The sequence below is a fragment of the Sporothrix brasiliensis genome, assembly GCF_000820605.1.
Source record: "Sporothrix brasiliensis 5110 chromosome Unknown Cont22, whole genome shotgun sequence".
In the NCBI taxonomy this organism is placed as follows: Eukaryota; Fungi; Ascomycota; class Sordariomycetes; order Ophiostomatales; family Ophiostomataceae; genus Sporothrix; species Sporothrix brasiliensis.
The window spans coordinates 1327286-1355099 of record NW_024467141.1 but is presented as its reverse complement, the minus strand read 5'-3'; the positions used below and the strand labels follow the sequence as shown (position 1 = coordinate 1355099).

At 57.5% G+C, this 27814-nt stretch overlaps 9 protein-coding genes across 9 annotated transcripts; 3 read left to right on the top strand and 6 right to left on the bottom strand.

Annotated features, from left to right (window-relative positions):
* Positions 1-216: 216 nt before the first annotated feature.
* Positions 217-1355, bottom strand: SPBR_08538 (uncharacterized protein; the record flags this gene model as incomplete). Its single annotated transcript, XM_040766776.1, has 3 exons — positions 217-317; positions 413-634; positions 719-1355. The coding sequence occupies 3 exons, from the start codon at positions 1353-1355 to the stop codon at positions 217-219; spliced, it is 960 nt and encodes a 319-aa protein (XP_040614670.1).
* Positions 1356-2554: 1199 nt separating this feature from the next.
* Positions 2555-3771, top strand: SPBR_08513 (uncharacterized protein; the record flags this gene model as incomplete). The annotated part of the gene is made up of 2 exons (XM_040766751.1): positions 2555-3279; positions 3357-3771. 2 exons carry the CDS (start codon positions 2555-2557, stop codon positions 3769-3771), a joined length of 1140 nt encoding a protein of 379 aa, XP_040614669.1.
* A 216-nt stretch (positions 3772-3987) lies between these two features.
* SPBR_08202 (efflux pump antibiotic resistance protein) lies at positions 3988-6309 on the bottom strand (the record flags this gene model as incomplete). Its single annotated transcript, XM_040766440.1, has 6 exons — positions 3988-4100; positions 4168-4496; positions 4568-5221; positions 5304-5424; positions 5518-5615; positions 5762-6309. The coding sequence occupies 6 exons, from the start codon at positions 6307-6309 to the stop codon at positions 3988-3990; spliced, it is 1863 nt and encodes a 620-aa protein (XP_040614668.1).
* Positions 6310-8079: 1770 nt separating this feature from the next.
* On the top strand, positions 8080-9984 carry SPBR_08289 (arylsulfatase; the record flags this gene model as incomplete). The annotated part of the gene is made up of 1 exon (XM_040766527.1): positions 8080-9984. The coding sequence occupies one exon, from the start codon at positions 8080-8082 to the stop codon at positions 9982-9984; it is 1905 nt and encodes a 634-aa protein (XP_040614667.1).
* A 537-nt stretch (positions 9985-10521) lies between these two features.
* SPBR_08402 (uncharacterized protein) lies at positions 10522-12090 on the top strand (the record flags this gene model as incomplete). The annotated part of the gene is made up of 1 exon (XM_040766640.1): positions 10522-12090. One exon carries the CDS (start codon positions 10522-10524, stop codon positions 12088-12090), a length of 1569 nt encoding a protein of 522 aa, XP_040614666.1.
* A 171-nt stretch (positions 12091-12261) lies between these two features.
* On the bottom strand, positions 12262-14509 carry SPBR_08887 (alkaline serine protease; the record flags this gene model as incomplete). The annotated part of the gene is made up of 3 exons (XM_040767013.1): positions 12262-13241; positions 13328-13932; positions 13989-14509. The coding sequence occupies 3 exons, from the start codon at positions 14507-14509 to the stop codon at positions 12262-12264; spliced, it is 2106 nt and encodes a 701-aa protein (XP_040614665.1).
* A 725-nt stretch (positions 14510-15234) lies between these two features.
* On the bottom strand, positions 15235-16751 carry SPBR_08417 (uncharacterized protein; the record flags this gene model as incomplete). Its single annotated transcript, XM_040766655.1, has 2 exons — positions 15235-16427; positions 16520-16751. 2 exons carry the CDS (start codon positions 16749-16751, stop codon positions 15235-15237), a joined length of 1425 nt encoding a protein of 474 aa, XP_040614664.1.
* A 4412-nt stretch (positions 16752-21163) lies between these two features.
* On the bottom strand, positions 21164-22861 carry SPBR_08350 (uncharacterized protein; the record flags this gene model as incomplete). Its single annotated transcript, XM_040766588.1, has 1 exon — positions 21164-22861. One exon carries the CDS (start codon positions 22859-22861, stop codon positions 21164-21166), a length of 1698 nt encoding a protein of 565 aa, XP_040614663.1.
* A 2183-nt stretch (positions 22862-25044) lies between these two features.
* On the bottom strand, positions 25045-27186 carry SPBR_08236 (tRNA (adenine-N(1)-)-methyltransferase non-catalytic subunit; the record flags this gene model as incomplete). The annotated part of the gene is made up of 2 exons (XM_040766474.1): positions 25045-27037; positions 27101-27186. 2 exons carry the CDS (start codon positions 27184-27186, stop codon positions 25045-25047), a joined length of 2079 nt encoding a protein of 692 aa, XP_040614662.1.
* Positions 27187-27814: the final 628 nt, after the last annotated feature.

Sequence of the window (27814 nt, the reverse complement as noted above, 5' to 3'; positions counted from 1 at the left end):
AACACTCCAGGCACGTCTGGCCGCAGGTATGGTCTGGCCCGATCGGGTCCTGCAAGGTGATCCTTGGGAAGTCGAAAAGAGTGCTCGGTGTCCAATGGCCCAGGTCCGCCATTCTCATAACTCCCAATTCTGTCCACCTCCTTTCTTCCCTTTTTTCTTCTCCTTCCATTTTCGACCTTTTGCCTCGTCCTTTGTTCCTCCGTTTTTCTCGTCTCCTCAGAAGTCGAGCGTCGTGCGTCGTGGCTCGCTTCCTTTTGCTGTTTTTTGTCTAGTAGACTCGTCCGGCTCGTCTCGCAGCCGCCGCTCGCTCTGGCTCTCTCCAGTCATATCAGCAAGCTAAGCGCGACAGAGATGAGTACCACCAGGACCCAGTTTAAGAAAATACCAGGGCGACTGGCTGATGCTATCGTACCTCGCTCTTTTGCAGTGCCTGTTCCGTTGGAGGATGCTGCCAGGCAAGAAACGTGCGTGTTGGCCGAGAAAACGCCACCGCCAGGCGAGAATTGGATCCACGTCAGGAGAACAGGCCAGACGTGGCCCAGAGCCGATTCCAACGCGTCCGTGTCGCCAGTCGACGTCGGCGGGCTGCCCCAGGCGTAGAATCGGCCGTCGGCCAGGGTCTTTTCGTCGAGGACTGCGACACGATTTGGTTAGTAGGGGTTTGCTAGTCGAGGCAAAGCGCTATCGATGTCCGATGTTCGAATGAAACACTGCTCACCGACGACGGTTCCATTGCCACCGTTGCGCATAAAGTACGGTGCACAACGCTCGGGAATGGTCATGTTGAAGCAGTCGCCCGCCGCGTTCATGCCGTGCGCCAATGCGGCCTCGTTCACTGCCGCGGCACATTCGTCCGTCAACCAGGCGCCGCAATTCCCGTTGTTCTGGCCGTCTCCGTCGCCACCCTCGACGACGGCAGACATGTTGACGTACGGGAAGACTGTGGCGCACAGTTTCCATGCCGTCGCGTTGAGGTACTCGACACCGGCTGGCGCCTGGAGCCACAGCGTCGTCGCGTCGATCACCTGTGCCCTGTCGACGCCCGGATCTTCGGCGTCTCTCAGAGGCACATTGTCCGCGACGGCCACGCCCAGCTGCCAGCCATCCACGGCCGATCCGTTACCACTCGGACCAAAGCCCTCGGGTGCCGACAGATTGTATCCGGGCACCCACACGGCCGACTGGCGAACCGTGCGCATGATGGAGGTGTTGAAGAGGCCCGGAGGGATGCCATACGGCGCAGCTAGCGTCAGATCGCCCGCAACCGCCGACTGCGCGTGCGCCCAGTCGACAAAAGACGCTGACAACGTTAGGAGCCCGAGAGGAGCTGTTCGTAGAAACGTCGAGAGAGACATCGTGAATGTACTTGTGTAGGGTGGTTGTCGCGAGAATTGCAAAGGATGCCAGGCACGAGCCGGGTTTGTAAAGCTTGTTTCCTACCGACAGCAACGACAACTTGGTATATGTACGTCGATGTCAAGGCGCGCAAACAGATAGCTCTTGTGCGTGACATCACAACACACTCGTTTTGGCTGGCACGCGTCACACGATGAGGCCTTCGTATCCCATGATGACGTGGACTGACAGGTAAGGAAGGAGCGTTCGAGACAGGCTGCTCGCGCTCTTGTCCAAGACATCGCGGTTGCCACAACGGTCCAACTGCCACTGTTCTCGTACACTGTGTAGCCCCAACTGATGAGGCCAAATCGGGAAAGAACAACTCGCGCAGCTTCCACAAGAACGCCCACGAAAAGCTACAACTCGAACAAGCAAGTACTCCTGCTCCTGCCGGTCTGCAATTGCCGAAGAGCACCTGGCTTATTGGGCCAAACCAGCATTTTTAGCAAACAAAACAGACTCACCGTGATGAGGAAGGTCCGACCAGCTGCTATTGCCAACATCGGCTACCATCACGAGCATAGCTCGCGCTCACACACGTAGTCATATATGACCGCAAATCACTGTTCTGTGACAAGCAGAATGCTCACTGCATACTGCCGCGATAAAATTCCCCAACTATTCACGTTCTATCACTTGGAGGCGAGATGGGAGCCAATGACAGAGTACGGCGTCGTGACTTGCATTTTGCCACGCCGGACCCACATACATAACATGGGAAAGCGCAATCGGCAATCGGACACAAAACGTACCTAAAAGGCCCGTCATTGCACCGGCTCCGATTGTCAACAACGCCTGAATAAGTGCACGGTGGCCCTTTCCCAATTGCCGGACAAATCCAAGTGAAGTTTCATCGCACTTTCCTATTGTAAATTCGACGCTGACGCCAGCATAAGTACGACGCAATTAACTGTGATAGCAACCGGACAGTCAACGGTGGTCGTCAATGGCAGAAAGAGCCAACAACACCTAAATATCACACCACCTATAAGTTGAGAGAGAACAAAGGGAAACGTCCCATGACCCAATCACTGCTATCTCTCTGGTTTTCTCCTGATATAAAAAGGGAGGACGCACCAACAACAATCAAATCGTACCGTCCTCTGGACAGTCGTCTTTCGATATCTCGATCTGTAACGACAGCAACCTCTCCACGATGACTGCCGAAGGCTCGATTCTCGTTACGGGGACCAATGGTACCCTGGGTGCCAAGATCGTTGCTACGATCGTCGGCAACACCGCCAACGCCGCCAAGTATCACGGCCTCTATACTGTGCGCAACGTCGACGGTGCCTCAAACCTCAAGTCTGTGCTCGCCAAGTCGCCCAAGGTGCACAAGCATGACGTCCTGGCTCTCGACCTTGACCGGCTGCAGTCGGTGCGCGATGTGGCCAACGACATCAAGACGCGCGTGGCCACTGGCAAACTGCCTCCCATCCGCGCGCTGATCTGGAACGCGGGCTTCCAGGAGCAGTCCACCCAGACGTTCACAGAGGACGGCTTCGACACTACGTTCCAAGCCAACTATCTGTCACACTGGCTGTTGACCGTGCTGCTTCTCGGCAGTATGGACAAGGACCACGGCCGCGTCGTCGTCGTGGGCAGCTGGTCTCACGAGTATGACGTACCCTACGCCTGGTATCTTTGTCCTGCCATGGTTCCATGTACTGACTTGCTGACTGGCTGGCTGCATTTTAGTACTGCCGACAAAAACAATGAGTTCGGCGGCCAGACCTACTATTCCGACGAAAAGTGGAAGACATTGTTCACGGACACAAAGTCGCTTGCGTATGGCACTTTCAGTCCGCCCGACGGCGACCCAACTGGCGATGCAGGTATACGGCGCTACGGTGCCGCCAAATTGTGCGAGGTGATGATGATGTACGTGCCATGCTCAAGTCCGACAGCCACAGATGCCCTGGTAACAAATGAAAAAAAGAGACACTGACAGAACGCAGTCGTGAAATGCAGGAACGATTCGACAAGGACCCGGTCCTGTCCAACCTGTCCATACTTGGTGTCGACCCAGGTGGAATGCCCACGACTCTCCTCCGTCGTGGCAACTTTTGGTTCGCCCAGCCGCTCGCTGCCAAATTTATCACGACCCCATTGAGTTACGCCTGGTCCATGATAGAGTCGAACTCGGTGATGCGCCCTGCCTCCAAGTCTGCGCGGGATGTCTTGCGGGCTGCCCTTGAGTCGACCCCGCCTCCGATGAGCGAACACCCCAAGGGCCTGTACTTCAACGGCAATGCACCGATTCTGCAGGGCGCCGAGGCCCGTGATCCGGCCAAAACGGGCGCCCTGTGGCGTGACAGTGTCAAATTTACTGGCATTGACGAGCACGACATGGTTCTCAAGGCATGGAACTAAACATCCAGAGATTGCTTTGTTGTTCCCGGTGGCTATGTGCGTGAGCGCAACAGATGGAGAGATGCCATCGTTTGTTCATTGGTTTCATTTTGATACTGCTTTCTCCGTTTTATTTTGGTATCTCGTTTCAAACTGTAATATGGACCGCTGTTCACTTTTGGACAAAGGAAATTCGAAGAATGTCTATTTTCAGACGCGTACAACGCCTCGACCGTCTTATTCTGCGTCCTCGTCTGGTAACTGCACAGGAGCCGGTTCCTTCTTCAGCGGCTTCTCGCCAAGGACAAGCGAGGCAATGAAGGCAAACGACGAGAAAGCAAGGGAGACAACTGGTGGTGCCGGTTAGTTTATTGTCTGGCCTAGGCTTGGAACAAAATTTGTTCGAGAAACACTTACTATGACTCCACCACAGACTATCGACGTACGCGTCAATGACGGCCCCCTTCACTGCGCCGGTCAGAGTTGCAATGTACTCGATGTTCGAAATGGAGCTCTTGTAGATCTCTGCCCGCACTGCGGGATCCAGGTTCAGCTCGAGGAGCTTTCTAGACAGCGCCGGCTTCAAGGTGACACCCATGATGCTGCTGGCACATGCAAGGCCCAGGATCATGGCGCAGGTGCTTGACAGGTACAATATCGAAATGGCCGGTGCCATGTGGCCCGGCTCGACGACGGCCTGGAGGGAGATGAAGACGGCGCTCTGGATAATGCCGGCACCAAAACCGCTGCAGACGTGTCAGTTTGTTATTGCTTGCCTGGAAAAATAAAATCAACTCTGGCGCCCGGTCGAACGTACCTTGGAATGATGTACAGCGACTCGAGCCAGTTTGTGTGACCGTTCCAGCGGAACAGCAGTGACGTATACGACAGGCTGGCCGACAGGGCCGCCAGCCGAATCATGTTGCGGTACCGGCCGGTCTTCTTGATATACAGGCCCGAGACGATACCTCCAATGGCGTTCCCGGCCACGGCCGGGAACAGATGGGCACCGGCCTCGGTGTTGGACACTTGCGCCGACGCCTTGAAGTACAGCGGCACGGTGAACATGAGGCCGAGCTGGGCCGAGAGCTGGGCCATTTGGATGAAGATGGACAGGTTGGCATCGCGGATGTGGAAGATGCCGAGCGGGACAACGGGGTCGACGGCGCGCTGTTCGGTGCGGATAAAGAAGACAAACAGGACGACGGACGCGGCGAACAGCGAGGGGACGATGGGCGAGGTCCAGGCGACCTTGGAGCCGCCAATCTCCATGGGCAAGAGGAAGGCCAGAAGCGTGAGGGCCAGCAGCAAGGAGCCCAAGAAGTCGACACGCTTGAGCCTGTCCCGGTTGGAGACACTGTTGTCGGTGGCGACGTGCTTGCCGCCCTTCAAGTTGCGGGAGTTTGACGGCAGGTAGATTTGGCAGAGGACGGTGGCGATCAGCATGAACGGCACCTGGCCAATAAAGGACCTGGAAAAAAGACAAAGTTAAGTACAGTTGCACACGATACGACGATGGCGAGAGTACCAAAAAGTACAGAGGCTCAGCTTACCATCTCCAGCCGATGACGTCCGCGAGCCAGCCACCGACGGGGCCACCTAGACTGCGGCCGGTCGTCGCAGCGACGTTGATGTATGCTCTCCAAGTGGCAACTTCACGGATGGGAAGAAGGTCTGTTTGCATGTTAGATTTGACGCGACCGAGAGCATCCGGGGAGGGGATGGGGGGAGAACGCTTTGTTTAATTTCTTCTTCGCTAATACGTACCAGAGATCAAAATAGAAACGAGAGCCGTCATGCCGGCACCGCCGATACCCGAGATGACACGGCCCAGGATGACCTGGAACATGGACTGGCCGATACCACTGGTTGCAGAGTTAGAGACACCATACACGGGCTTGACTCTTTCCGGGCCACAACTTACACCAAGCCACTATTCGACCACGTTAGCCTTCTGTCTATGTTCACAGCAATGGACATTTTGATCCAGAAGAGGGGCTGCTTTGCTTACCAGCCAAGGCCGAAGATGATATACGAGGCCAAAATCAGGTTCTTGCGGCCATAAATGTCGCTCAGCTTGCCGTACATGGTCTGTGTCGCGGCCGATGCCAGGATAAATCCGCCAAACAGCCAACTCGAGCTTTCGAGGTCGTTGAACTCGGAGGCGATGACGGGGTGCGTGGCCAGCATCAGCGAGCCGTCGGCGTTGGACACGACGACGCCGATCATGAGGACGAGCACGACGCGCAGAATTGTGGCCGCGCTGGACGCGGTGCCTTTGGGCGGGCCCGTGTTCTGGACAGACGAGGCCTCGGCCTCAATGTCCCGCAGCAGAGACGAGTCGGTCGACATGGACTCGGTGAAGCTGGGCGCGCGGTAGCTGCCGGCGTGGGTGGGACTGTGGCCCTCATCGCTCTCGCCGCCGCTGCCGGACTCGACGACGCGCACGACGGCGCCGCCCTTTTTGGCGACGGAGGATGAGTTGGCGAGCTGTGGAAAATTGAGAAGCGGCGACCGCTCGTCGGGCTCGACCAGCCCTGTCTGGATGGGCCGCGGCATGGTGTGTTGCCGTGCTGCTATGGTTGTCGCCAAATGTGTGGTTCAAACCAAGCGATGCCGTCTTTCGTTGGTGTTTGCTAACAGCACCGGTATAAGGATGATGGACAAAGGGTGAATGAACACGGTCGAAACAGGTAAGTGAAGGTGAGGCGAGCAGCAACAGAGCCACAACAGATACTAACGAACAGAAGAAAGATATAGCAAACACGAGATAAAGACGGAGGGTTCGAGATATGGGAACAGAGCGAATCCGAACCATGAAGCAAATCCAAGAAGCAAATCCCAACAGATAACGCAGTGCGACGAAAAATGAACCGAGCAGGGATTGGCCGGAATGGGAACTTCGGAGACTGCGCTTATCCAAGTTCCGACAACGGCAATAAAAAGGCTCTGGCGATGATCGAACGTCGACAAGGCGAGAAGAATGGGAGAGAATCTATCCCGTCCGCTCCTCGCACGAGTCAACATTCCTTTGCCATACGCGGATTCCCAGGATGCACTCCTACGCGAGCACACAATCGCACATGCACACCATGTTCCAGGAACAACGAAGCTACAGGTCGCGGCCGCATATGCGCTTAGCGGGCGAGTGGAGACCGACTAACATGACATGACCGATGATATTAAACTACGAAGCCAGACAAGGCGCGAGAGCGGGCGGGAATAACACAGCAGCGTAGACGGCAACCAACGCGGACCTGCCGACCACAACCGGGAGCAAACATACAAGGGGAACAAGAAGAAAAAACTGCAGTGATCTCATGCCGAGTCATTGCTCGTCGATGACGGTGAGACATGAAGCTGGCGGATGGGACCAAGCTGCCGGCGAGCTATGCGAGGAACAGTCCCTGGAGTTGCTCGTTTCTTTGATGGACGGCGTCTTCCCTTTCAAGTCAAGCCGTGTCCTGTTTTGTGTTTGGTCGAACCTCTCATGTTCGTCGTCTGTCCTAACATTTCCCTTAGGACCTTTTGGCTTTTCTTCGACGCAGTACGACATACGACGGACGACATACACAGCAGCGTGCCAAACATCATTGTTGGTTCCACAGCACAAGACGAAAACGTTCACAACCCGCAGAATGGCGACATTGACCCCAAATACCAGGGCTGCAGAAAAAGAGGCTTTTTAGCGGGCTGGCGCTCCTCTTGCAAGACTCTTTCGTTGGAGAACGAACACGACTAACACCGCGCGGCTGCCCCCACTCAACTGTGGGTCGCTGCTGGCCGCACATTAGTGAAGCTTCCGTGATGGACGGAGCGCAGCACGCCATCGGAACAGCCAGCGCTCGTTACCATTCTCTGCACTGATGGCAGGGCGTCGGTGGAGGTGTGGCATGTGTCATGCAGGGCCATGACCAGCGACAGCGATGAGACGCGATGACATGACCAAAAAACCAAAACGACGGCATGTCGGCGACCGGGCATTGAAAGTCACCGCAGACTGGCAGGGTCCGGACAAGCTCCAAGACGACAGAGCTTTGGCTTGGCCCTCGCTTCGATTTCACAGTGCTGCGGTCGAAGCTGCCATTGAGTGACGACAGCAGGCTGGCCAGCTACGATGACGGCGGTGTCTCGACTGTGGAGGCCGGTATAAGACGTTTGGACGCACCAGTTGCGAGGCCGCACTTTTTTGTATTTATTTTGTCTCGTCTTTTGTATCTCGTTCTTTTCTTTATGTTTCTTGTCTTGTCTCTTTTGTTGATTTAGGTCATTCACAAGCTACCTCTGCACTGACCATCACCAGCTTTCCCGCTTCACCCACACTCCATCATGCAGCTCACGCTCGCTGCCTTCCTGGCTGCGGCCACATCGGTGGCGGCCTCGGGCGCTGCTGGGGATGGCCGTGCCGGCCGCCTCATCCAGGACGACGCCGCGCATGGCCAGGCCCGGCTTGGCCGCCTGGGCCCGGACGTGCTCGAGGAGGTTGCCGAGCACCACCACAAGCACGGCAGCGGCACGCGGCCCAACTTTGTGTTCATCATCACCGACGACCAGGACCTGCACATGAACTCGCTCGACTACCTGCCGTACGTCAAGAAGCACCTGCGCGACCAGGGCACGACCTTCCGGCGCCACTTCTGCACGACGGCCGTGTGCTGCCCCTCGCGCGTGTCGCTCTGGACGGGCAAGCAGGCCCACAACACCAACGTCACGGACGTCAACCCGCCGCACGGCGGCTACCCCAAGTTCCTGAGCCAGGGCCTCAACGACAACTACCTGCCCGTGTGGCTGCAGGCCGCCGGCTACGACACGTACTACACGGGCAAGCTGTTCAACGCGCACACCGTCGAGAACTACAACTCGCCCAAGGCCAACGGCTGGACGCAGAACGACTTTTTGCTCGACCCCTTCACCTACCAGTACCTCAACGCCAGCTACCAGCGCAACGACGAGCCGCCGCGCAGCTACGAGGGGCAGTACACCGTGGACGTGCTGGCCGACAAGGCCTACGGCTTTCTCGAGGCCGCCGCGGCGAACCGCAAGGCGGACGGCACGCCGTTCTTCCTGGGCATCGCGCCGGTGGCGCCGCACAGCAACGTCGAGATTGGCACGGCCCTGGGCGACATTGACGACATCCTCGACGCCAAGTTCTCGGCGCCCGTGTCGGCCAAGCGCCACGAGCACCTGTTTGCGGATCTCACGGTGCCGCGCACGCCGCACTTCAACCCCGAGGCGGCCTCGGGCGTCAGCTGGGTGAGCCGCCTGGACCGCCAGACGCAGGCAAACGTCGACGCCAACGACCACTTCTACCGACAGCGCCTGCGCGCGCTGCAGTCGGTCGACGAGCTCGTGGACGGCGTGTTTGCGCGCCTCGACCGCCTAGGCCTGGCCGACAACACGTACGTGTTTTACACCACGGACAACGGCTTCCACATTGGCCAGCACCGGCTGCAGCCCGGCAAGGAGTGCGGCTTCGAGGAGGACATCAACATCCCGCTGATTGTGCGCGGGCCCGGCATCCCCGGCGGCCGCGTGTCGCAGGCCGTGACCACGCACGTCGACCTGGCGCCGACGCTGCTCAAGCTGGCCCGCGCGCCCGCGCGCGTCGACTTTGACGGCGAGCCCATCCCGCTGACGGCGCACGAGCTCGACGTGGCCGCCGTCGACAACGGCGCGGGCCGCCACGAGCACGTGACGGTCGAGTTCTGGGGGTTCGCCGCGGCCGAGGGCGACTTTGGCTTCAACGGCGGGTCGCGCATCGTCACCAACAACACCTACAAGGCCGTGCGCATCATCGGCCGCGCCTACAACCTCTACTACTCCGTCTACTGCTCCAACGAGCACGAGCTCTACAACCTCGACACCGACCCCTACCAGCTGCACAACCTGCTCGGCCACGTCGCCGGCCACAGCGGCGGCCATGCGCCGCCCACGCACCTGCTCGACGTGCCCCTCGCCAAGGTCGTCGCCCGCCTCGACAGCCTGCTGCTTGTGCTCAAGTCGTGCAAGGGCCGCGCCTGCGTGCGCCCCTGGGCCGAGCTGCACCCGGACGGCGACGTGCGCAACCTGCGCGAGGCGCTGGCGCCCGAGTTTGACGCCTTTTACGAGGTCGAGCAGAAGCGCGTGTCGTACGCGAGCTGCGAGGCCGGCTACTTTGTCGATGCCGAGGGCCCGCAGTTTGAGACGGACGGCATCGCCTACCGCCACGGCGCCAAGTGGCACGAGTGGGTGTAGGTGCAACTCGGTCGGGAGAATTGGACAATCCCCCTCCCTCTACAGGGGTGGGCAAATTACCGTTGCACCTTGACTGCCGTGCTTGGCGGACGGCAGGGGAAATGAAAGAAGAAAATAAGGAAAAATATGCATTGCAGCCAGGGGAAAAAAGAGCCGGAGACGTTGAAGCGATGCAAAGGGCCTAGATCTCGGTCCACCCTTGCTGCCCACATGCTTTACTTTTAACCTGTACAAAAGAATTCAACTACAAACTGCTAATTGTCTTGCCAAAGACACGTCGTAGCATGCCAGACAGAATAGCCAGAAAGCCCCGTCCTGCTGGCCAAGGTGCTGGGCAAAGGTGGAAGACGATGGAAAGAGGAGACGGCTAATTGGGCGCAAGTGTAAGTGAGAATAGAGCGGCCAAGTCCCCCTGTCTGCTTTGATAAAAGGACGTCAATGTGCTTTATGTGGTCACGATGGATGAGAGCAAAACAGACTTCGTTTGGTCTTCTTTTTTCTTTTTTTTTACTTTCTCCGTCCACTTCGTCGACAAACATGGCACCCACGGTACAGTTGCTTGCCTCTCTTCTGCTGGCACTGCCCTTGGCGGCGGCTGTCCCCGCATCGCCGCCAACGTCACCGCCATCGCCATCGCCATCGTCGTCATCATCTACGCCCAATGGGGTCGTCAGCATTCCCCTCCGCAGAGTCGTCGGTCCTCGACCCGACGCCGTCGTTGGCGCTCGCCGTGCGGCCATGATGGCCCGGCCTTGGACGACGGCGGAAAAGGCTGCACAGAAGCACGAGGCCGCGCCCTCGCCGCCGCGCCAGGCCCTCGTCGACCGCAACGAGTACTACCTGGCCGACCTGGCCATCGGCACGCCGCCCCAGCCCGTCTCTCTGCTCGTCGACACCGGCGGCTGGGTCACGTGGGTCAATCCGGACTGCGCGCGCGCCGTCCGCGAGGCCGAGTGCAGCGCCCTGCCGGCCTACAACCTGTCTCTGTCGAGCCCGCCGCCGACCGCCGTGCACGACCTCGACCAGATTGTCTACTACGGCGACGTGAGCATGGGCGCCGCGCTCGAGGGCTACGCGGACGTCTTTACCTGGGGCAATGCGACGCACGTCCGGCAGCCCTTTGGCGTCGCCAACGAGACGGTCGGCGTGACCACGGGCATCCTGGCGCTGGCGCCCGACGCGTCCGCGGGCTTCAACTCGGCCGTCAGCAACTTTAGCGTCGTGGCGACGCTGGCGCAGGAGGGCGTGATTGCGTCGCGCGTCTTCAGCCTGGCCTTTGGGCGCGGGCTCGTGGCCGTCGCGCAGCACGTCGGGCACTTGGTGTTTGGCGGCGTCGACCGCAACCAGTTTCGGGGTACCCTGGTCCGCACGCCCATTCTGCCGCGGGACGACAGCGTCGACGGGTGGCGGTACTGGCTGGCCGTGACGGAGGTGCGGCACAACAAGCCGGGTGGACGCAACGCGACGGCCAAGTGGACTGCGCCGGCCGCACAGCGCACGACGACAGCGACGACAACAACCACCACCACGACCGTCATACCGTCTGGCAATGCCTCGTACATGGTTGACAGCGGCACGACGGGCATCTACGTGCCGCGCGCCGCCTACGACGCCATCATGCTCGACGCCAACCTGACGCGCAATCCGCTGCGCTTCGAAGGCTTCCCAGACGTCGACTGCAAGATGGCCGACCTGCCCGGATCGTTGTCGTTTACCTTTGCGCCGGTGGCCAGCTCCAACAAGTCCGCCGCCGCCAACGACGCCAACGCCGCCAACGCCGCCAACGCCGCCAACGCCTCCACCCCGGTCGCACCGGTGACCATCGACGTGCCCTACTCGGTGCTCATCCACCCGGAGCGCAACCTCATCACCAACGACACGAGCATGTGCTTCTTTGGCCTCAGCTCCGGCGGCCCCGCTGACGACGACGGCGACATCTTCCCGATCCTCGGCGTCGAGTTCTTCAAGGCCGCCTATGCCGTCTTCGACTGGGACAACCAAGAAGTCTCGCTCGCCCAGGGCGCCAGCTGTGGCAGCGAGCCGGACTTGGTGCCGGTCAGCAAAGGGCCCAACGCCGTGCCGAGCGTCACAGGAAACTGCAAGTAGGGGAGGGGGGACAGGGAGCACAAAATTGTATTCAGAAAATGGCGCGACGGTAGGAGTGTTTTTTCAGGTTGACATAGGAAACTCTGATATCCTAGGAAGAAAAAAAAAAAGAGAAGGAAAAAGAAAGTGAATGCCATGCAAGTGCCTCCTTTCCGATAGTCATCTTGCACATCATTCAAGACTCAAAAACAAGTCTCGTAGCTTGGGGAAGATGGGCGTCCCCAGACCGGAGACAGGGTCCCAGCCGGCTGTCGCGACAAACCCGGTCGTGCCACAGCCCGGGTTGCTGCCCTCCACAACGTCCGTAAACACCTCCGGGTGCTTGTACAGCACTGGCTGCACGTGGCCCACGGCCGTCTTGTTGGCCCGCAGCCGCGCCTCGTTGACCTGCGTCAGCACCGCTGCCCAGACCGGCGCCGCCACCGACGTGCCGCCCCCTTTGGCCAGGCCGCCCCGGTAGACCATGTAAAAGTTGCTGCCCAGGGCCGACACGTCCGGGTACGCCCGCCCGCTCTTGTTGAAGTTGGTGCCGCTGTTCTCCTGGACGGTGTCGCCGCTGTAGCCGCCAAAGCCCAGCTTGGCCCGGCCCAGGTACGTCGCCACGGCCGACTGCTGCCAGTCCGGTGTTGGGTAGACGTTGGAGAACCCGCCGCCTGTATAAAAGTCCGTGGGCCCAACCTCGACAAAGGTGCCTTTCGACGCGGCGGTGGCGGCGGCGGCCTGCAGCTTGGTCGCGCCCACAGACAGTGCATACGGACAGCTGGCCAGTGAGACCGGCGAGAAGATGTCGTGCTGGGAGCCCAGGCAGCCCTTGTGCGCGTCGCCGCCGTTCGCCGCATGGCCGCCCACGCCATTGTCGCCCGCCGCCACGACCACCGTGACGCCCTGCAGGCCCAGCTTCATCAGCTCGAGGCACTGCCGTCGCAGGTAGTTGGCCGGCAGGCTGTTCTCGGCGTTTTCGTACGAAATGCTAATCACATTGGTGGGCTTGAACGTGCCGCACATGAGCTGGCCCTGGTAGGCTTGGCCGCCACCGTTGTTGTTGTTGGGATTCGGGTAGACCGGGTCGACGCAGGCCGCATCCTGGCAGTTGCCTGTCTGGCCATATGCACTGAATGTGCAGTAGCTGCCATCAATGGCATCAAAGAAGGCTGTGACCGGGCGTGAATACATGGTCATATCAGCATGACGCCACTGCTAGAACAATACTGGAACAGACGAGGGGCTTCGAACTCACTGTTGAATATGCCCTTCACCCTGCCCGAGCCGCTGGTCATGGCATTCTCGTAGTATTCGTCGTCCACCTGGAAGAGCACCGTCTTTTGCGGCCACACCAGCGGCATGGCCACCTCAAAGTCCATGTTCGCCTCGGCACCGGCCGTGTCCTGCGTCGTGGCCGGCCCTGTTGCGCCATCAATGGCCCGCAGTTCGGGCTTCGTGCCGTCGGGAATCTCGGGCGCCGTGTACGAGAAGAAAATATCCAAGTCGTCTTGCGAGTAGTGCTGGCCGGCCGTCTCGAAAATGCCGAGCTGGTTGCCCGACACAGGCGTCACCTTCGACAACGAAGAGGGCAACGGAAGGCCGTACTGCGCTCGGATGCACTCAAACGTGGCAAACTCGTCGCAGCCGCCTGTGACCCAAGGCGCTGCCGCTGTCGTTGCTTTCGTGGCTGCCGTGGCTGCCGCCTGCTCTGTCCTGCGCTGCAGCCGGGCTCCGTCTGTATCTTTCTCTCGTCGACGCAGACCCAAGGCCTTGACACCGTCGCTGAACCCGTACGACGCCAGTTTGGTGCCGGGCGTGATGTAGTCAATGTGTTGCTGCAGCGCCGCCGGGACATGATATCTGTAGATCAGCAAAAGCGGACTCCTTGTTCCAACGAGACAAGTGAATTGACCTACTCCGGACACGCCGTCACGTTGACGCCACTTTGTAAGTGCTCGTAGCTGTAAAACTTGGCCCGCAGCAGCTGCTCGGCCTCGTCGACGTGCGCGTCAAACTGCAGCCACTGCCGGTTGGCGGACAGAGACACGCGGTCGGCAGCGACTCCGCCCGACTCCACCACCCATCTCTTGACAGCTTCGACGGCCTCGTCGGCGGGGGCAAACAGATCCGCCACAGCGTTCGCCGTCAGGTGCTGGCCGTAGAGGGGCGAGGCCGGATCGGCGCGGTCCATGAGCATACTGTGTGCGTTTTGGACGGCGGCGTCGGACTGTACGAAGCCGATGCGCATGGGCAGGAGATGTTCCGTGGAGGAGATGGCCAGGCGATCGCGGCGCTTCCATCCTTGGATGTGCCGAGGCTCATGCCACTCATGGCGAACGAGGTCGTGGCGAGGTCGAAGTCGTGTTGCCGCTGCGTCTGCTAATGTAGACAACAAGGCGGAACATAGAGCGACAGATGTGGCTGATAGGATCTGCATCGTGTCGAATTCAGCGGCGTTGCGCGAGACAGTATTGCAAAAAGGTTGCTGTAAGAATCATCAATGCCTCTCGAGGAAACAGTCGACGAGCAGGCTCAAGTACTCCCCCCCTTTTCCGTCATCATTCTACATCGTAGACGCAGAATATCCGGCATACGGCCAACAGAGGGCAAGCGAAAGAAACAGAACAGAAGAATGGAGGAGAGAGGAGCACCGACATCTTCTTCGCGGTTAAATAAATCGTCCATTTGCACGCTTAACTCTGCCGCCGTTGGTGCAGCAAGCAATATGTCCAAATTGCATAGTGTACTTTGCATGGCGAAAGTCAAGGATAAATGGAAAGAAACAATCAAATCAAAAATACATAACCAACAGACATGGAGCAAAGATCCGAACCCAAGGTCGGCTTGTATGTAAGAGTCAAGAAGAACTAAAACATTATATAATAAGAAGGAGGTTTAACTGATGTACCCAAAAAAGACGAAAAAAAGAAAAACTGATAAATGAAAGTGGCGTTGATGAAATCGTTGAAAATAAAAGCAACATTTCTCCGAGGTATAAAAATGCAATAAATCGCAGAGTGTATAAACAAAACAGACGCTACTCCCACAGCCGTCGGGTACCTTTTTTGTTTTTATTTTCGTGATTTATTGTCCGTCACCGCTTCTCGCCTCTTTTGGTGTTTTCGACCGTTGTCGACGCATACAGCCCACAATCTACGACGGCTATGCAAGCTCGTGCATCTCGCCGTGGTGGTTGGCGTTAAAGTCTTGCGCACCACCGACAGCATTGCCGCCGGCCTCGTGGATCGTCGCCGGCACCTGCGCTTGGCCACCGGGAGCGAGGCCACCAACGGCCGTGTTGCCCGTGGTCTGTGGGCTAATGGCGCCCGTGTATGGACTGCTGCCGGCAGCGCTGACGCTGCTCATGCGGTAGTCCTGCACAGAGGAGCCAACAGCCAGGGGGGAGGTCGAGTCGGTCCGGTCGGGAGAGGGCGCAACAGCGGCAGCAGCGTAGTATGGCTGCTGTGGCACGAACGGCTGGCCCTGGCCCTGGAAGTAGGGAGGCTGGCCCGGTTGCGGGCTGCCTTGGCCGGCGTACGCGTACTCGGCGCCCTTGGTTGGGTCGGCGGCATAGTACTGGTTAGGAGGCGGGGTGTTGACCTGAGACATGCCAGGCGAGCCGGCGACGGCAGCACCAGCCAGGGGAGCACCATCGGGACCAACACCAGGGGCAGGAGCACCCGCGGCGGCGGCACCAGGGCCGGCGGGGCCACTCTGCAAGCCGTTGTTCTTGCGCTGGGTGCGGAGGACGAAGAAGATAGCCGCCGCAATCAAGGCCAGACCGGCAACGCCACCGACAACACCACCAGCAATGGCACCGGTGTTGGTGCTCTTCTTAGGGGCGGGACTGGGCGACGGCGACGAGGAGGCGCCGCCAGAGCTCCCACCGCCGCTGGTTGTTGGGTGGGAAGCCGAGTTGGAGGACTTGCTGCTGCTGGTAGGGTGAGCACCAAACGTCTCGGTGTCGCCAGCTGTGCTGTCGAGGGTGGTGCTGGCACCAAGCAGCGAAGCAGAGAACGAGCGGCCGTCGGTCTCGCCTGCGTAAGTAGTGAGAATGGGCTGCATGGTGGAGACGGCCGCATCGTTACAGAAGTAGCCGTAGACCTTGAGCGAGGCGCCGCCGTTGATGCTGACCGAGTTACAAAACGGCGCATCGGAGCTGGTACACTTGAGTGTGAAGGTGTCGGACTGGCAGCTGGAGCCGCAGGCACTCGAGGAGAAAAACGCGGAGCTGTCGACGCAGCCCAGGTGGAAACCGCCGCAATCGCCATCGTCACAGCAGCCAATATAACCGCTCTTGCTGAGTGTGATGATAGCACACTGGGCACTCACGTCGTTACAAGTGTAGGCGTCATCTGGCCAAAGGCAGTTAGCATCATGTACGTGAAAGGACCCGAATTGAGTCGTGCAGGCGACAGGTTGCATGCGGAGAAGATGTTGCACATACCTTTCTTGCCGGAGAGGAAACCACAAGTGTTGTCGGGGGCGTAGTAAACCGTTGTCTCAGAGGACGCGCGACGGAACAGGTTGTTGCGGCGCAGCTCGGGCGGAGATGTCGGCTTAGGGGACATGGCATCGCCTGGGATGTCTGGCAGGAAGGTGGCAGGGGCGGCCTCGTACTGAATGGCCTCGACCGCCGCGCCGAACAGCACGGCGGCAGCGAGGAGTGCCGAGACCATGGTTGGTGAAGAACACAAGCTGACGTGATGCTGAGGCTCGTTTCGTCTGGGTTTATAGAGTGAGAGGGAGAGGAAAGGAAGGACAAAAAAAGAAAAAGACAATGAAAAAAGGCGAGTGAAGGGCAAGGGAAACGTAAAAGAAAGTCAACCACTGGCTCGAAGAAAACAAACGACGGTACCCGACAAGAGAGCAGCACAACGAGAGACGACAACTCGTGATGCAAAAAGGAAGAGAGACACAGGCCAAGAAGAAACCTAAGACCTAAATGAAGGAAAGAAAGAGACTGCCAGGTCGAGAGGGACGTCGGAGACAAAAAGGAGATTTGGTTTGATTGAAGTCTGCCCGTCCATGTAATTACCTCGCAGCGCAGCCCCAGGTTAGTGTGCACCAGACCACAACTCCAACGCGCGACCGAGGGTCCCAGTCCGCGATTTCTGGGTCTTCAGTCTTTGTGCAGCCTCAAAACCGGGGCAATGATACGGCCAGTTAAGACGTCGTTCATTGGGGACGAGGGGACCCAGCCAAGCCTCAAAAGCAGACTGCAGCATTTAGCTTCCGTGGTATCTGGTGTGGGTTCCTCTTGATCTCTTTTTCAGCCTCTTTTCTTTCCCAATCCTTTGTCCTCTTTTCACTTCTTCGAACAGGCCATGGTGAAGAATCTGGACCGTAGGTCACAGACTTTTGCGATCCAGCATCGCTTTGTAGCGAAGTTCCTCCTTTTTAGTCACCGTTTCGACGGACTGTGACTTGTCTTGATGAGCATCTCCTCGTCCGCCTCGGTAGTGTCCCTTCGCAGAATATAGGGTGGGGTCCCTTTGGGCGAACCGCACTGAATGAGCCAATGGGCTGGGCCGCTGGCCGAGCTGAGCTGCAATACTCCGTAATCCTTGCTTGGGGGTTCTGGGGTCTCAAGGACCATGACAAGCCCGTCGCTGGGGCTGCCGTACGACGATGGAGCAAAGAACGGAAAGACACTGTGGAAATCAGCCTGCCGCGAATGGCGCGCCGTAGGACCGGTCGGAAAGAATGGCATACGCCCTGTGTGAGCGTCAGGGAAGTGCCTCCAGAAGACCCAGAAGACCCAGAAGACCCTTCATTTTGTACAAATGTCTGTCTTTGTTTCTTTCTTTCGTTTTCTTCTTCTTCTTTTTTTAGCATCTCGCCCTACCTCTTGTGACTTTGTTTTGTTTTGTCGTCATTTCGTCTTTGCCTCCAGGCCGCTAGTACTCGGAAGATACAAGAGCCTGCCGCACCTCGCTTGATCTAACTTTGACTCCGCAGTCCAGTCCGACCAACGGCTTCACCATAGGGCAGGCACTAGTTTGTGGCGACGTTGGCGCTTGTCTTGACGGTTCAACTGTCTCGATCAGCTTGAGATATGTAGGGACCCGAGGCAGTGGGCATCAGCAAACAGGGCACAGGTTCTGGTCCAGCAAGGCAGAGAGAGTGAGCACTTGGCGGAGAAGCGTAGTCGATCCTGGAGGAAAGTTAGAACACATCGACGCAACAGGAGGGGTCTTCGTGAGCCACCGTCCGGCTAGGAAACTATTTAAGACAATTTTGGCATGCAAAATAGTCCAAAAGAGAGCACTGGAGAGGCTGTGACGATGTCATACCCGTTACCTTGAGGCTGCCTTCAGTGCATTGTTTTCTGTCCAAGAGGCAGATTCGCCTCGCGCGAGGAATGGGCAGAAAACGTGCGTTATGTGTGGTTGGTATTCGACTGGCATGCGGGATCCCTTTCGGCTGGGCGCGTAGCCGTTTTGCAGACGGCGTAAGATACTAAAATGTCTTTGTTGGTTGATTTTGAACCGGAAATGGCCCAAACGAAGTACGAAGGGCAAAGTTTGTTTCGCGCAGCTTTCCTATTTGGCCCACAGTTTTGGTTCCAAGGCTACCGGTGTCTTCCCTCGTCTGCTGTAGGATGGGCAAGAGCTCGCGGGTTGCGACTTCCCATTGTTGACAATCTGCATCGCACCCCTTACCCAGTTGCTCTTTCCCCAGCACCACGGTTCCTTGTTAGTACTTGCATTCCTTACACTCGCACTTTCCCAAAGACGCCCGGCAAGGTGTTTCTTTCCTCTATCGGCCTGAACGGCGCGCCGACTGTGCCATGCTCTTTACACTAATGTTTGAAGAAAACGGGAAATGAGTTGTCGTTCGTGTCTCGCCCCTTGTGATTTCCCCCGTGGCCACTAGATGCGCCAGTGCTAGTTTCCAATAGCCAATTCCTCTCTCGCGCCAGTCAAAGGCCAGCAGGTGGAGCCTTTGATGCCTGTCAAGCGGGTCCTGGCAAGTGCGCTTTCACTCTTTGAGTAAACGGGGTGGGCCTCCCGGTAGGCTTGGCAAGGCTTTTTATTTCGAGCTAGTATTTTTTTGCTGTTTCCTATTGACTTCACGTTTTAGCTCTCACGCTCATTGTCTTTGTTCACACCATCGTTCTTTCCCTTGCCGCGTGCCTTTCAAACTGGAGCTCCTTCTGTATTCTACCAATCCAACGCTGCAGTTTCCTATTTTCAGCCTCACCATCTCATTTTCGTAATAATTAGTCGTATTTCGTACCGTTGCCGTCCCCTCCCTCGTCTCTCTCTTCAATGTTCGAAAGGATCGGCCTCCCATTCGAAAACACTGCCCCAATACATTTGTATTGGTCCTATCGGCTGCATTGGCGGGTTTCTGTTTTCAACTTCTACTGAGCTTTCTTGAACAACTTTCCGATTTAAATGTAGCCGTCGTTGGAACGATGGCAAGAGAGAAAGCAACAGAGAAAGAGAAATCTGACTTCCAGGACTTTTTGTTTTCTTTTGTTTCGCCCGATACTTTGTCTTTTCGTCCGTCGCGTGTCTATGCTCACGCCTCAGTCTACTTCGAGAAAGAACGGCATCAGCGCGTTTGCGGCTCTTGAACCAACCGCGCACCCCCTGTAACAAAACACACGCCATCAATCCTTCGTGATAGGGTCCTTTGCCCGATGCCCCTGTCACAACAAGCTCAAAACACAAGAAACGGATGTCGATTTTGGCACCGTTCAGTGAGAAACTCTAAATGTGCAGAACCTGTAACAACCGAATCACCACACTCGAGTATCGCTGAAGACTCTGGTGAACCTGCAGCACAATTTTAAGCACATGGAAACACGCTTAATCAAATTAAGGTGAGTGATGACGCCACCCGATCGGACGTTTTATCCGTACCTTTCGTGTTAACCAGGAAGGTCCAGAAGACGACCTGTACCAAGCGGCCGTTGAGATAAATCTACGGCGTATGTTTTGATCTTGTTAGCTCCGACTTCTTTCCTGGCTGCTTTTCCTCCGGCGATGAAGCTCTGCTAAACAATTTCATTGTCTTCTTCACACGAATTGTTTCAGTGGAAGATTATATTGTCCAAGACTAACAAAAAGAGGCCTTATTACGGAGGTTTGCATGCATATATGTATATATATATATACAATTTATATACGTGCAAACTATACTGCAACAAGCTTGGACATGTTTGTGTGTCTCATGAGCGGGGCCACATGTTGAGACACAAAGATGAACAAAAACTCGTGAGATTACTCGGGCATGATATAACGGACCGCCTTGCGACCTAGAAGGATTTGGATTTCTCCACCGTTCCAGCCATGCACCCCAACTACTAGATTCGAGCCTGAAGCTTGCGTCTCCTGCCAAGGCCTCGGTAGGCAGCTCAGGAGACGGAGCAGTGCTTATGAATTGCTACATGGCACGATGATGGTATCGGCCCGGAGCCTGGCCCCGATTGTCGGTTCCAGCCTTGTGATGAATTTTTACTTTGTGTCCCTGAGAGAAAGGGCACAATGACGTCGTTGTATCAAACCTTGGTCCATGATATCACCGGTTGCATGGGGAGCGTGTTCTCAAAGAAAATGGTTCAGGAACACCGTAGTGTCCACTTTGTCCATTGTTATATTGCGTAAAGTATCAGTCATAAACTAAGGGGGTAATGAAAGCAGCGAGTGAAAAGAAGGAGAAAAAAATGACAAAACTTTGAGCAAAACCAAAACCGAATCCGTCCGTCTGGCCCATGCGGTCATGTCGTCAGGGGGTTTCTCGCGTGTCCTCTGGCGATGCTAGTAAAAAGAGAAAAGGACAAAAATAATCCCACTGTAAAGAGGAAAACCAACATACCCTTCAGTTTGCCATCCCTGATGATCCATGCCGTGCCGTGTTTGAACCCTCCTGTGTGAATGTTGTATCTCTTTTGTGTCCCTGACACCCAAAACAATAGCCGCCTGTTTCTCGAAAACGCCGGGTGTGAACAGAAAGAGTAAAAAAGAAAAGGGGGAATAGTTTGTTGAAAAACACCGAAAAAAAAGGTCCGCAACGCCTATCGTGAAAAGAGACTGAGAGTCTCAATGCGTAATCCATGTTGGAGGTTGCTGGTGGCCGATCAAAAAACGGCAAGTGACGAGGACGACAGCGAGCGCCGTGTCTGCCGCCGCTTTGCGCGCGGAGACAGCGTCGGTGACGTGATGGCCACGGCTGCTGTGGCTGCTGGGGAGGGAGCAACAATGGCACCGCTGCCGTTGTGGACGTTGATATCATCGCTTCCATTGGCAGCATGGTTGCCGTTATCGTCGAGCGAGGCTGTCAGCATGTCCGTCAGAGAGACCTTATCTGTCGTCCGCTTCCGCTTCAAGCTGCGCATTTTCTCCTGCTTTTGCTGCTGCTCGGCCACGGCCTGGGCCTCCTTGTACCGTGCAGTCGCTTTGTCGGCTTCGGTGGTGGTATCGGCATCGCCATTGCCATTGCCATTGGCAGTGGTATGGCCATTCGTGTTGGTATCCCCGTTGGTATCGCCGTCCTTGGCATCCTCCATGTCGTCCTCGTCGTGGCTAAACAGGTCCATGGCCTGTTGCACGTCACCAACCAGGTCACGGCCAAGAGCCTTGCCGAGTCGTTCCCGCAGGCCGAGAATCGGCCACACGGGGACCCGGGTGTATTCAATGTGCATGCCGGCCGGCTCCTCCGTGCTAGGGTGGGCCTTCTTCGGCTCGGCAAACCGCCTGAGGAATGCAGCCGTCACAACGGTGGTGTACACCATAAAGTCGCTGGTCTCGTCGTCATGCGTGATGATGCGCAGCTTGACGTCGTGAAACTCGCTGGGCCTGGAGATACGATCGGCGCGATTCTTGGCGTTCCACGAGAACATCTGAGACGCCATGCGGGACGGTGAGGGCTCATAGAAGTGCGCCTGTGCCATGGCAAGGAAGACGCCCAGGAGGTAGGCATCCCGGTCGGGCTCGCTCGGCACCAGCTGTTTTGACCGCAGCGCCTGCAGTCGCGTAACGGGCATGTTGCCGCGATCACCGTCTTCGGGGCCGTCCACAATGCGGAACAGGTTCCGGCGGATCATGGACAAGTGTGTCCGATTAACATAGGCGACGATGGGACCTTGGGACGCCCCCTGGCTGCTCTGTGTACTTGCGATGCAGCTAAAGTCATTTGACTCGCGTGCGCCATTGGGTGCATGGCCAAACGAAGAGACCGGCCGCGTGACGGCAGAGTCAAAGGACGAGTCGGCGGCGTCGGCGCTCTTCCACAGCACCGGGACGCGCACGGCGCTGCGGAACATGCGGTCGCCAAAGTGCATATCGAGCTCAGCCCCACTGTTGGGGCGGGAGAAGGCGGACTGGAACAGCGTAGACAGCACGCTCTTAATCGCGCGAGACTTGCTGAAGGGCCGCGTGTCCTCGGGGGACAGCAGCGAAGTAAGGTCGTAGCTGAGAGCCTCGGCGATCTCAGACGGGCGCTGACGCTGGCTGCTACTGCCGCTGCCCGGTGAGTCAGGGAGGTCGCTCATTGTCGACGACGGAGTCGGCGTGAGGGTGGGCTCTTCTGCAATAAACTCAGCGCGAAGCAAACGCGGGTGATGGTCGGTCCAGAGGATCGGGAGGACGAAGAGCGACGTCCCGCAATTCTCGCGTAGGATGTCGTAGAGCGAGCCCGGGTCTGGGCATGTCGGGACATTACGACGTTGGCGGCGTCGCCATTTTGGCGTAGGCTGCATATCGGGCTGGGAAGGAGGTGTCGACGCCAGCGGGACGAAGGCCGCTTCAGCGCCCACCTCGACGGGACTGTCCAGCATGGTCACAGATACTTAGAATGACGCTGGAGAGAAGACGAGTGTACAGAATCGTCTTGAGGCTGTGAGAGCGGTGGCAGGGATTTGTTAGCCATGGACCAGAAAAGGAAATTCAACAAGAAAAAATGCTAACGGCGTTGCGCTGCACCACCGGTCACGCGACATGGGCAGTAAAATAAAAAATCAAAGACGTACCTAGACGTTTCGATTGAGATGTGTGAAGAGAGTATCTGGAGCACGAAAACGGCAACCAGAGTTAGGGGTGTAGTCCCTTTTTGGTCCCTTTTGGGTGCCTGCTCGAATTGTCGCGACGCGCACACGCCCAATGCGGCCAAAGCGCGAACAAATGGACGGGTGGTGATCACTCAGCTAAAGTGTTGGGGAGGGGTCTAAGCGCCAAAAGAAAACGTCGACAGGTGAGACAACGAGACAAAGAAAAGCAGAACTTTTGAGGCTCCGGAAGCAGTATGTTCGTGGTAAATATTGAGATGAAAAAAAAAAGTGAAGGAGCCGAAAATGAGATTTCGCCTTGTCGCCTTTTCGTCAGGCGGCAGCGCGGATGAAACGAAGAATGTGGCAGCAACGACCAACGCGGTCTGGTGGCGGGAGGGAAAGAGCGAAGGGCGCGCGCTTCGCGGTTGGCTGCAGCAAGGGATCGCTTTCAGGGAGGGGGACGGTGGGTGGGCACGCACTACTTTATCCTGACAAAGAGGCAAGAGGAGGGTGAGGGGGGGAGAATGGTTGAGCGAAAATTCCACGTAAGCACGTGACTATACCAAGGCGTGAACCACTGAATAAGCCATGTTTAGCCGTTTCGATGAGTCATCTAGTCCTTCCCAGCCACTGAATTAGTCCCACTTCATCCAGGCAGCCACGAAAGGCGGAGAGATTTGTGCCTGACTTATGTGGCACATAATTACATAAGCCGACGAAGTTCCAAAGTAACGCCCACAGCGGGCGGCGGGATGGGATGGTGGGGCTAAGGGCCGAAGTGTGCTGTTCGGAGCCTGGCAGGCGTCGTCACAGCAGGTCCAAGCCACCTTTTGCGCGAAGCTTGGTATCGCCCCCCCTCTTCAACGTCGGCTGCTCACTCACACGACCATCCCGTTTGCCCAAGCCGAGTTGCAGCGGGCTTTTTTTCTCGGCTTCTCGTTTGTCGTCTGTGACTGTTTATTGCAGCAATTTCAGTCGCAATGCCGGTAAGCAGCGGGCTTCCCACCTTGGCGGGGGCGCGGCGACGCTCTCCAAGCCGCTCTTCATGATCGCGATGCGATGCACGTTGATGCACAAGGCAAACTTGGCGACTAACACACGGCAGGCCTACAACTCCATCTTCAACAACGACCCGTCGGTCGCGCAGGGCCGGCTCGTGGGCAACTTTCCCCTGCTGCCCCTGCGCACCAAGGCCCGCGGCCCCGCGTACACGCTCCCCTTCCCGAACCCGCCGCTGCCGGCCAACGAGTCGCCGGACCCGGACAGCGAGAGCTACGACATCCTGGACGAGGTGATTGCCCTGTTTCGGGCCAACACGTTCTTCCGCAACTTTGAGATCCAGGGCCCCGCAGACCGACTGCTGGTGTACGGCATCTGGTTCGTCAGCGACTGCCTCTCCAAGATCAAGCCGACGGCCAGTGTGCGCGATGCGACCAAGGACGTGACCAACCTGGCGCTGGACACCAACTTTGCGATCCCGGGCGACCCGGGATTCCCGCTGAACCAGATGTACGAGCCACCACGAGACCGGCAGGACTCGGAGCTGCTGCGGCAGTACATGGCGCAGGTGCGGCAGGAGCTGGCGCAGCGGCTGCTGGCGCGGGTGTACGAGGAGGGCGGTGACGGCAAGCCGAGCAAGTGGTGGCTGAGCTTTACAAAGCGGAAGTTTATGGGCAAGGGTCTGTAAGGGAGGCAAGCGTGGCAGGGACGCAAGGATACGATGGAGCTGGGTTCGGCGGGATGTTGCGTGGTACATAACTTGTGGACAATGAGCAGGGCAGCTCAAACACGTCAGCCTGAAGAACAGAAAAAATATATTCAAAATTGCATTATGACACAGCTATGCCAGTGCGGCCCGCCTTTGATTTACTGTTTGTTTCTAAGCATGCAGCCAACCCCATTCGTATCGAGACAGATTCAAAAAAGCATACGCGAACGTAAGCAGCCCCTTTCCAATCGCATCGACCTTCCCGTCACTCCCTCTCGCCCGTCTTGCGCTTCTTGAACTTGCCGCGTGCCGTCACGCGGCCCTCGGCCGGTTTTGCCTTCCAGCCCGTAAAGATGTAGCCCTCGGCGCCACCGCGTGCCGTCATGACGGGGTGCGTCCGGCCCGGCAGCACCTGCCACTTGCGCACGCGGCTCGTCTGCACCGTCACGCCCAGCAGGAGCATCGGGTTGAGCGGGAAGTCGTCATCGCCAGGCCATGTCTCGAGCTCCTCGACGGTCTTGCCCTGGATGGAGATGGGCGGGTCAGGGCCCGACCAGGCGGTGCGCCGCAGGACACTGAAACAGTCGGCCAGCGCCGTCAGCGGCTCCAGGCTGGGCGAGTAGACGGCCACGGGGGCGCCGCTGGCCAGGAGCGGCAGAGCGTGGCGTAGCGTCGAGATGAGGTCCATGGACGTGGCCACGACGAGACCAGAAAAGCCGCCGACCCGCGTCGTGTCGACAATGTGGCGGGTACGGGCCCACCGCCGGCGCTTGCGGTGGTAGTTGCCACGCCGCGCGGGCTTCCAGGACGCAACGACGTCGGCGGGCTGGATGGGTGGCGCCTGGGCGTAGACGGTGTCGCTCTCGGGCTCGAGCAGCTGCAGCCAGGACAAGCACAGCAAGTGGTCGTTGAGCGGGTGCGGCGGGTGATGGGGGTCGGCATAGTCGTAGCCAAAGTACTTGAGGTAGGTGAGGTTGGCCTGGTTGTTGGAGTGCAGCAGGGTGATGGTGTTGGCGAGGGAGAAGGAGACATGGAAGTCGTCACGGGCACGTTTTGCGGGCCGTTTTGGCCGGCGCTCGAGTTGGTCGTGTTGCGCTGCATCCTCTTCCGCGCTGCCCGCGTCGTCCCCTGCCGTCGCATCCGCGTCCTCCGGCACACCATCCTTATCGTCGCTTGTTGTTCCTAATACTGTATTTGCATCTGTGGTTTCCTTTTTCGTCTCCTTCTGCTCGTGCTCCACATCATCGTCCTCCTCGGGGTTCGTCAGAATCCCCATCCGTTCTGCAAGCGCCGCGATGAGCAGCCCTCCAGTATCGTCCACAGCCAGCCAGCGGCCGCCGCCCAAAAAGGAGCCAATGTCTTCCGGAAGCAAGTTGGGCGGCTGGTCTAATAACGATTCGTCTTCGTCTGCCGCTGCTGCGGCAGCAACCCCTTCGGCCTTGGCATCGGTCACTAGCGGTTGCGCATCGACCATAACTGTCTCTTCTTCGTCGCCCGTTTTAGAAGCGGCCGTCTCCGCCGTCTCTGCAGGGGCCATCGCCGGCGGTGCCTGCAGATACCGCGACGGTCCGCCGTAGTGCACATTCGCCCAACAGCCCAGCAGCGCCACCATCTCGTCGCGCAAGTCCATAATCTTGTTGCCCACATCCTTGTCGTCCAGCAGCCAGTTGCCCAGCGTGTACACATCGAGCGGAAGCACCGTGAACCGTCGAATGTACTTTTTCGTCTTGAGCAGCTTGTACTTGGCAAGCGAAAAGGCCGTCTTCTGGTCGAGGGCCGCGTGCGACAGCAGCAGCTTGGCAATGAGGTCGCGGCCGGCCCCCGTACCCTCCCGCTTCAGGGCCTCGATCTCGTCCGTGGTCAGCGTCTGGCGCGCGTCGGCGTCGATCGTCGCGCGGTTGGAGCGCGCAATCACGGCCTGGCTCTCCATGTCAACGAGGGTGTACTCGACGCTCGACGTACCGGCGTCGTCGCCCAGCCCCGTAAAATCGCCATCGCCGCCTCCGTCCACGCCGTTCTCCACCTCGCCATCGGCGTCCGCCTCATCACCCGTCCCGCCGCGTGCCGCATCCATGGCCGATGCAGCAGCCTGTGCCTCATCAGCAAAGACGTCGGCATACAGCTCGTCTGTCGGGATCACGCGCAGGCGGCTAAACGGTTCGTCGTCGCGCTTGTCGAGGAGCTCGTAGGTCAGGTGGTAGGGACGGTGGATGATGAGATTGCTTGGGAACGAGCCATATTTTCCGAGTGAAATTGTACTGTGAACATCTGAGTCAGAATCGGACTGCCGAAAGGACAGGAAAATTCCAGAAAAAACTCACGTATTGGGTGCAATACGAAGAAAGCGCACATTCTCAGACGGCAGCTTGAGCCCGATCCAGGCGTTGGGCTGGATCACAGACGCCATGGCAGAGGGCAGACGAGTCAGTAAAGGTCTGTCTTTCGTCCGTTTGAGTGCCAATCTGCTTCCGTTTACTGGGGGCTGAAGTCGCAGAACAAGAAGGGCGCAAGTGGCACATTGACTCTCCTGGGCTATGTTAACTTTTTTTTTCTGTAGTGCCAAAACCTTAGCTGCGAAAGGCTCCGATAAGGCCTTATCGGTCAAACACATTGGTAGAGGAGCTATTACGTCGTAATTAAGTTTCAGTCATAGTAGAAACAGCAAGTTCTTTTACCTGTGTATGTTGACATGCATTTTTTATTTCATTTTACAACGTATTTTAGTTAAATGTACACATTACTTTTTGATTTCCTTCGTTAATTTAACTAAATAAAATTACGTTCCTTAAAACGAAAATCTCGAGAGCCTCCGCGGCGTCGAGAGAAGAATGTAAGATGTAGGAAACGATACAACAAATAAAGCAGATGAAGCAGACAAGCAAATACAAGGCAAATAATCGATACAGCGGACAAGGCAGGCAAAATAAAGTAGCAAAAACAAACAATACCTTTCCGTGCCACGCAATGGAGAACGAAACACAAAGCAAAAACGGAAACATACAAAACAAAAAGAGAGTGCCACTATCCATGCTCTC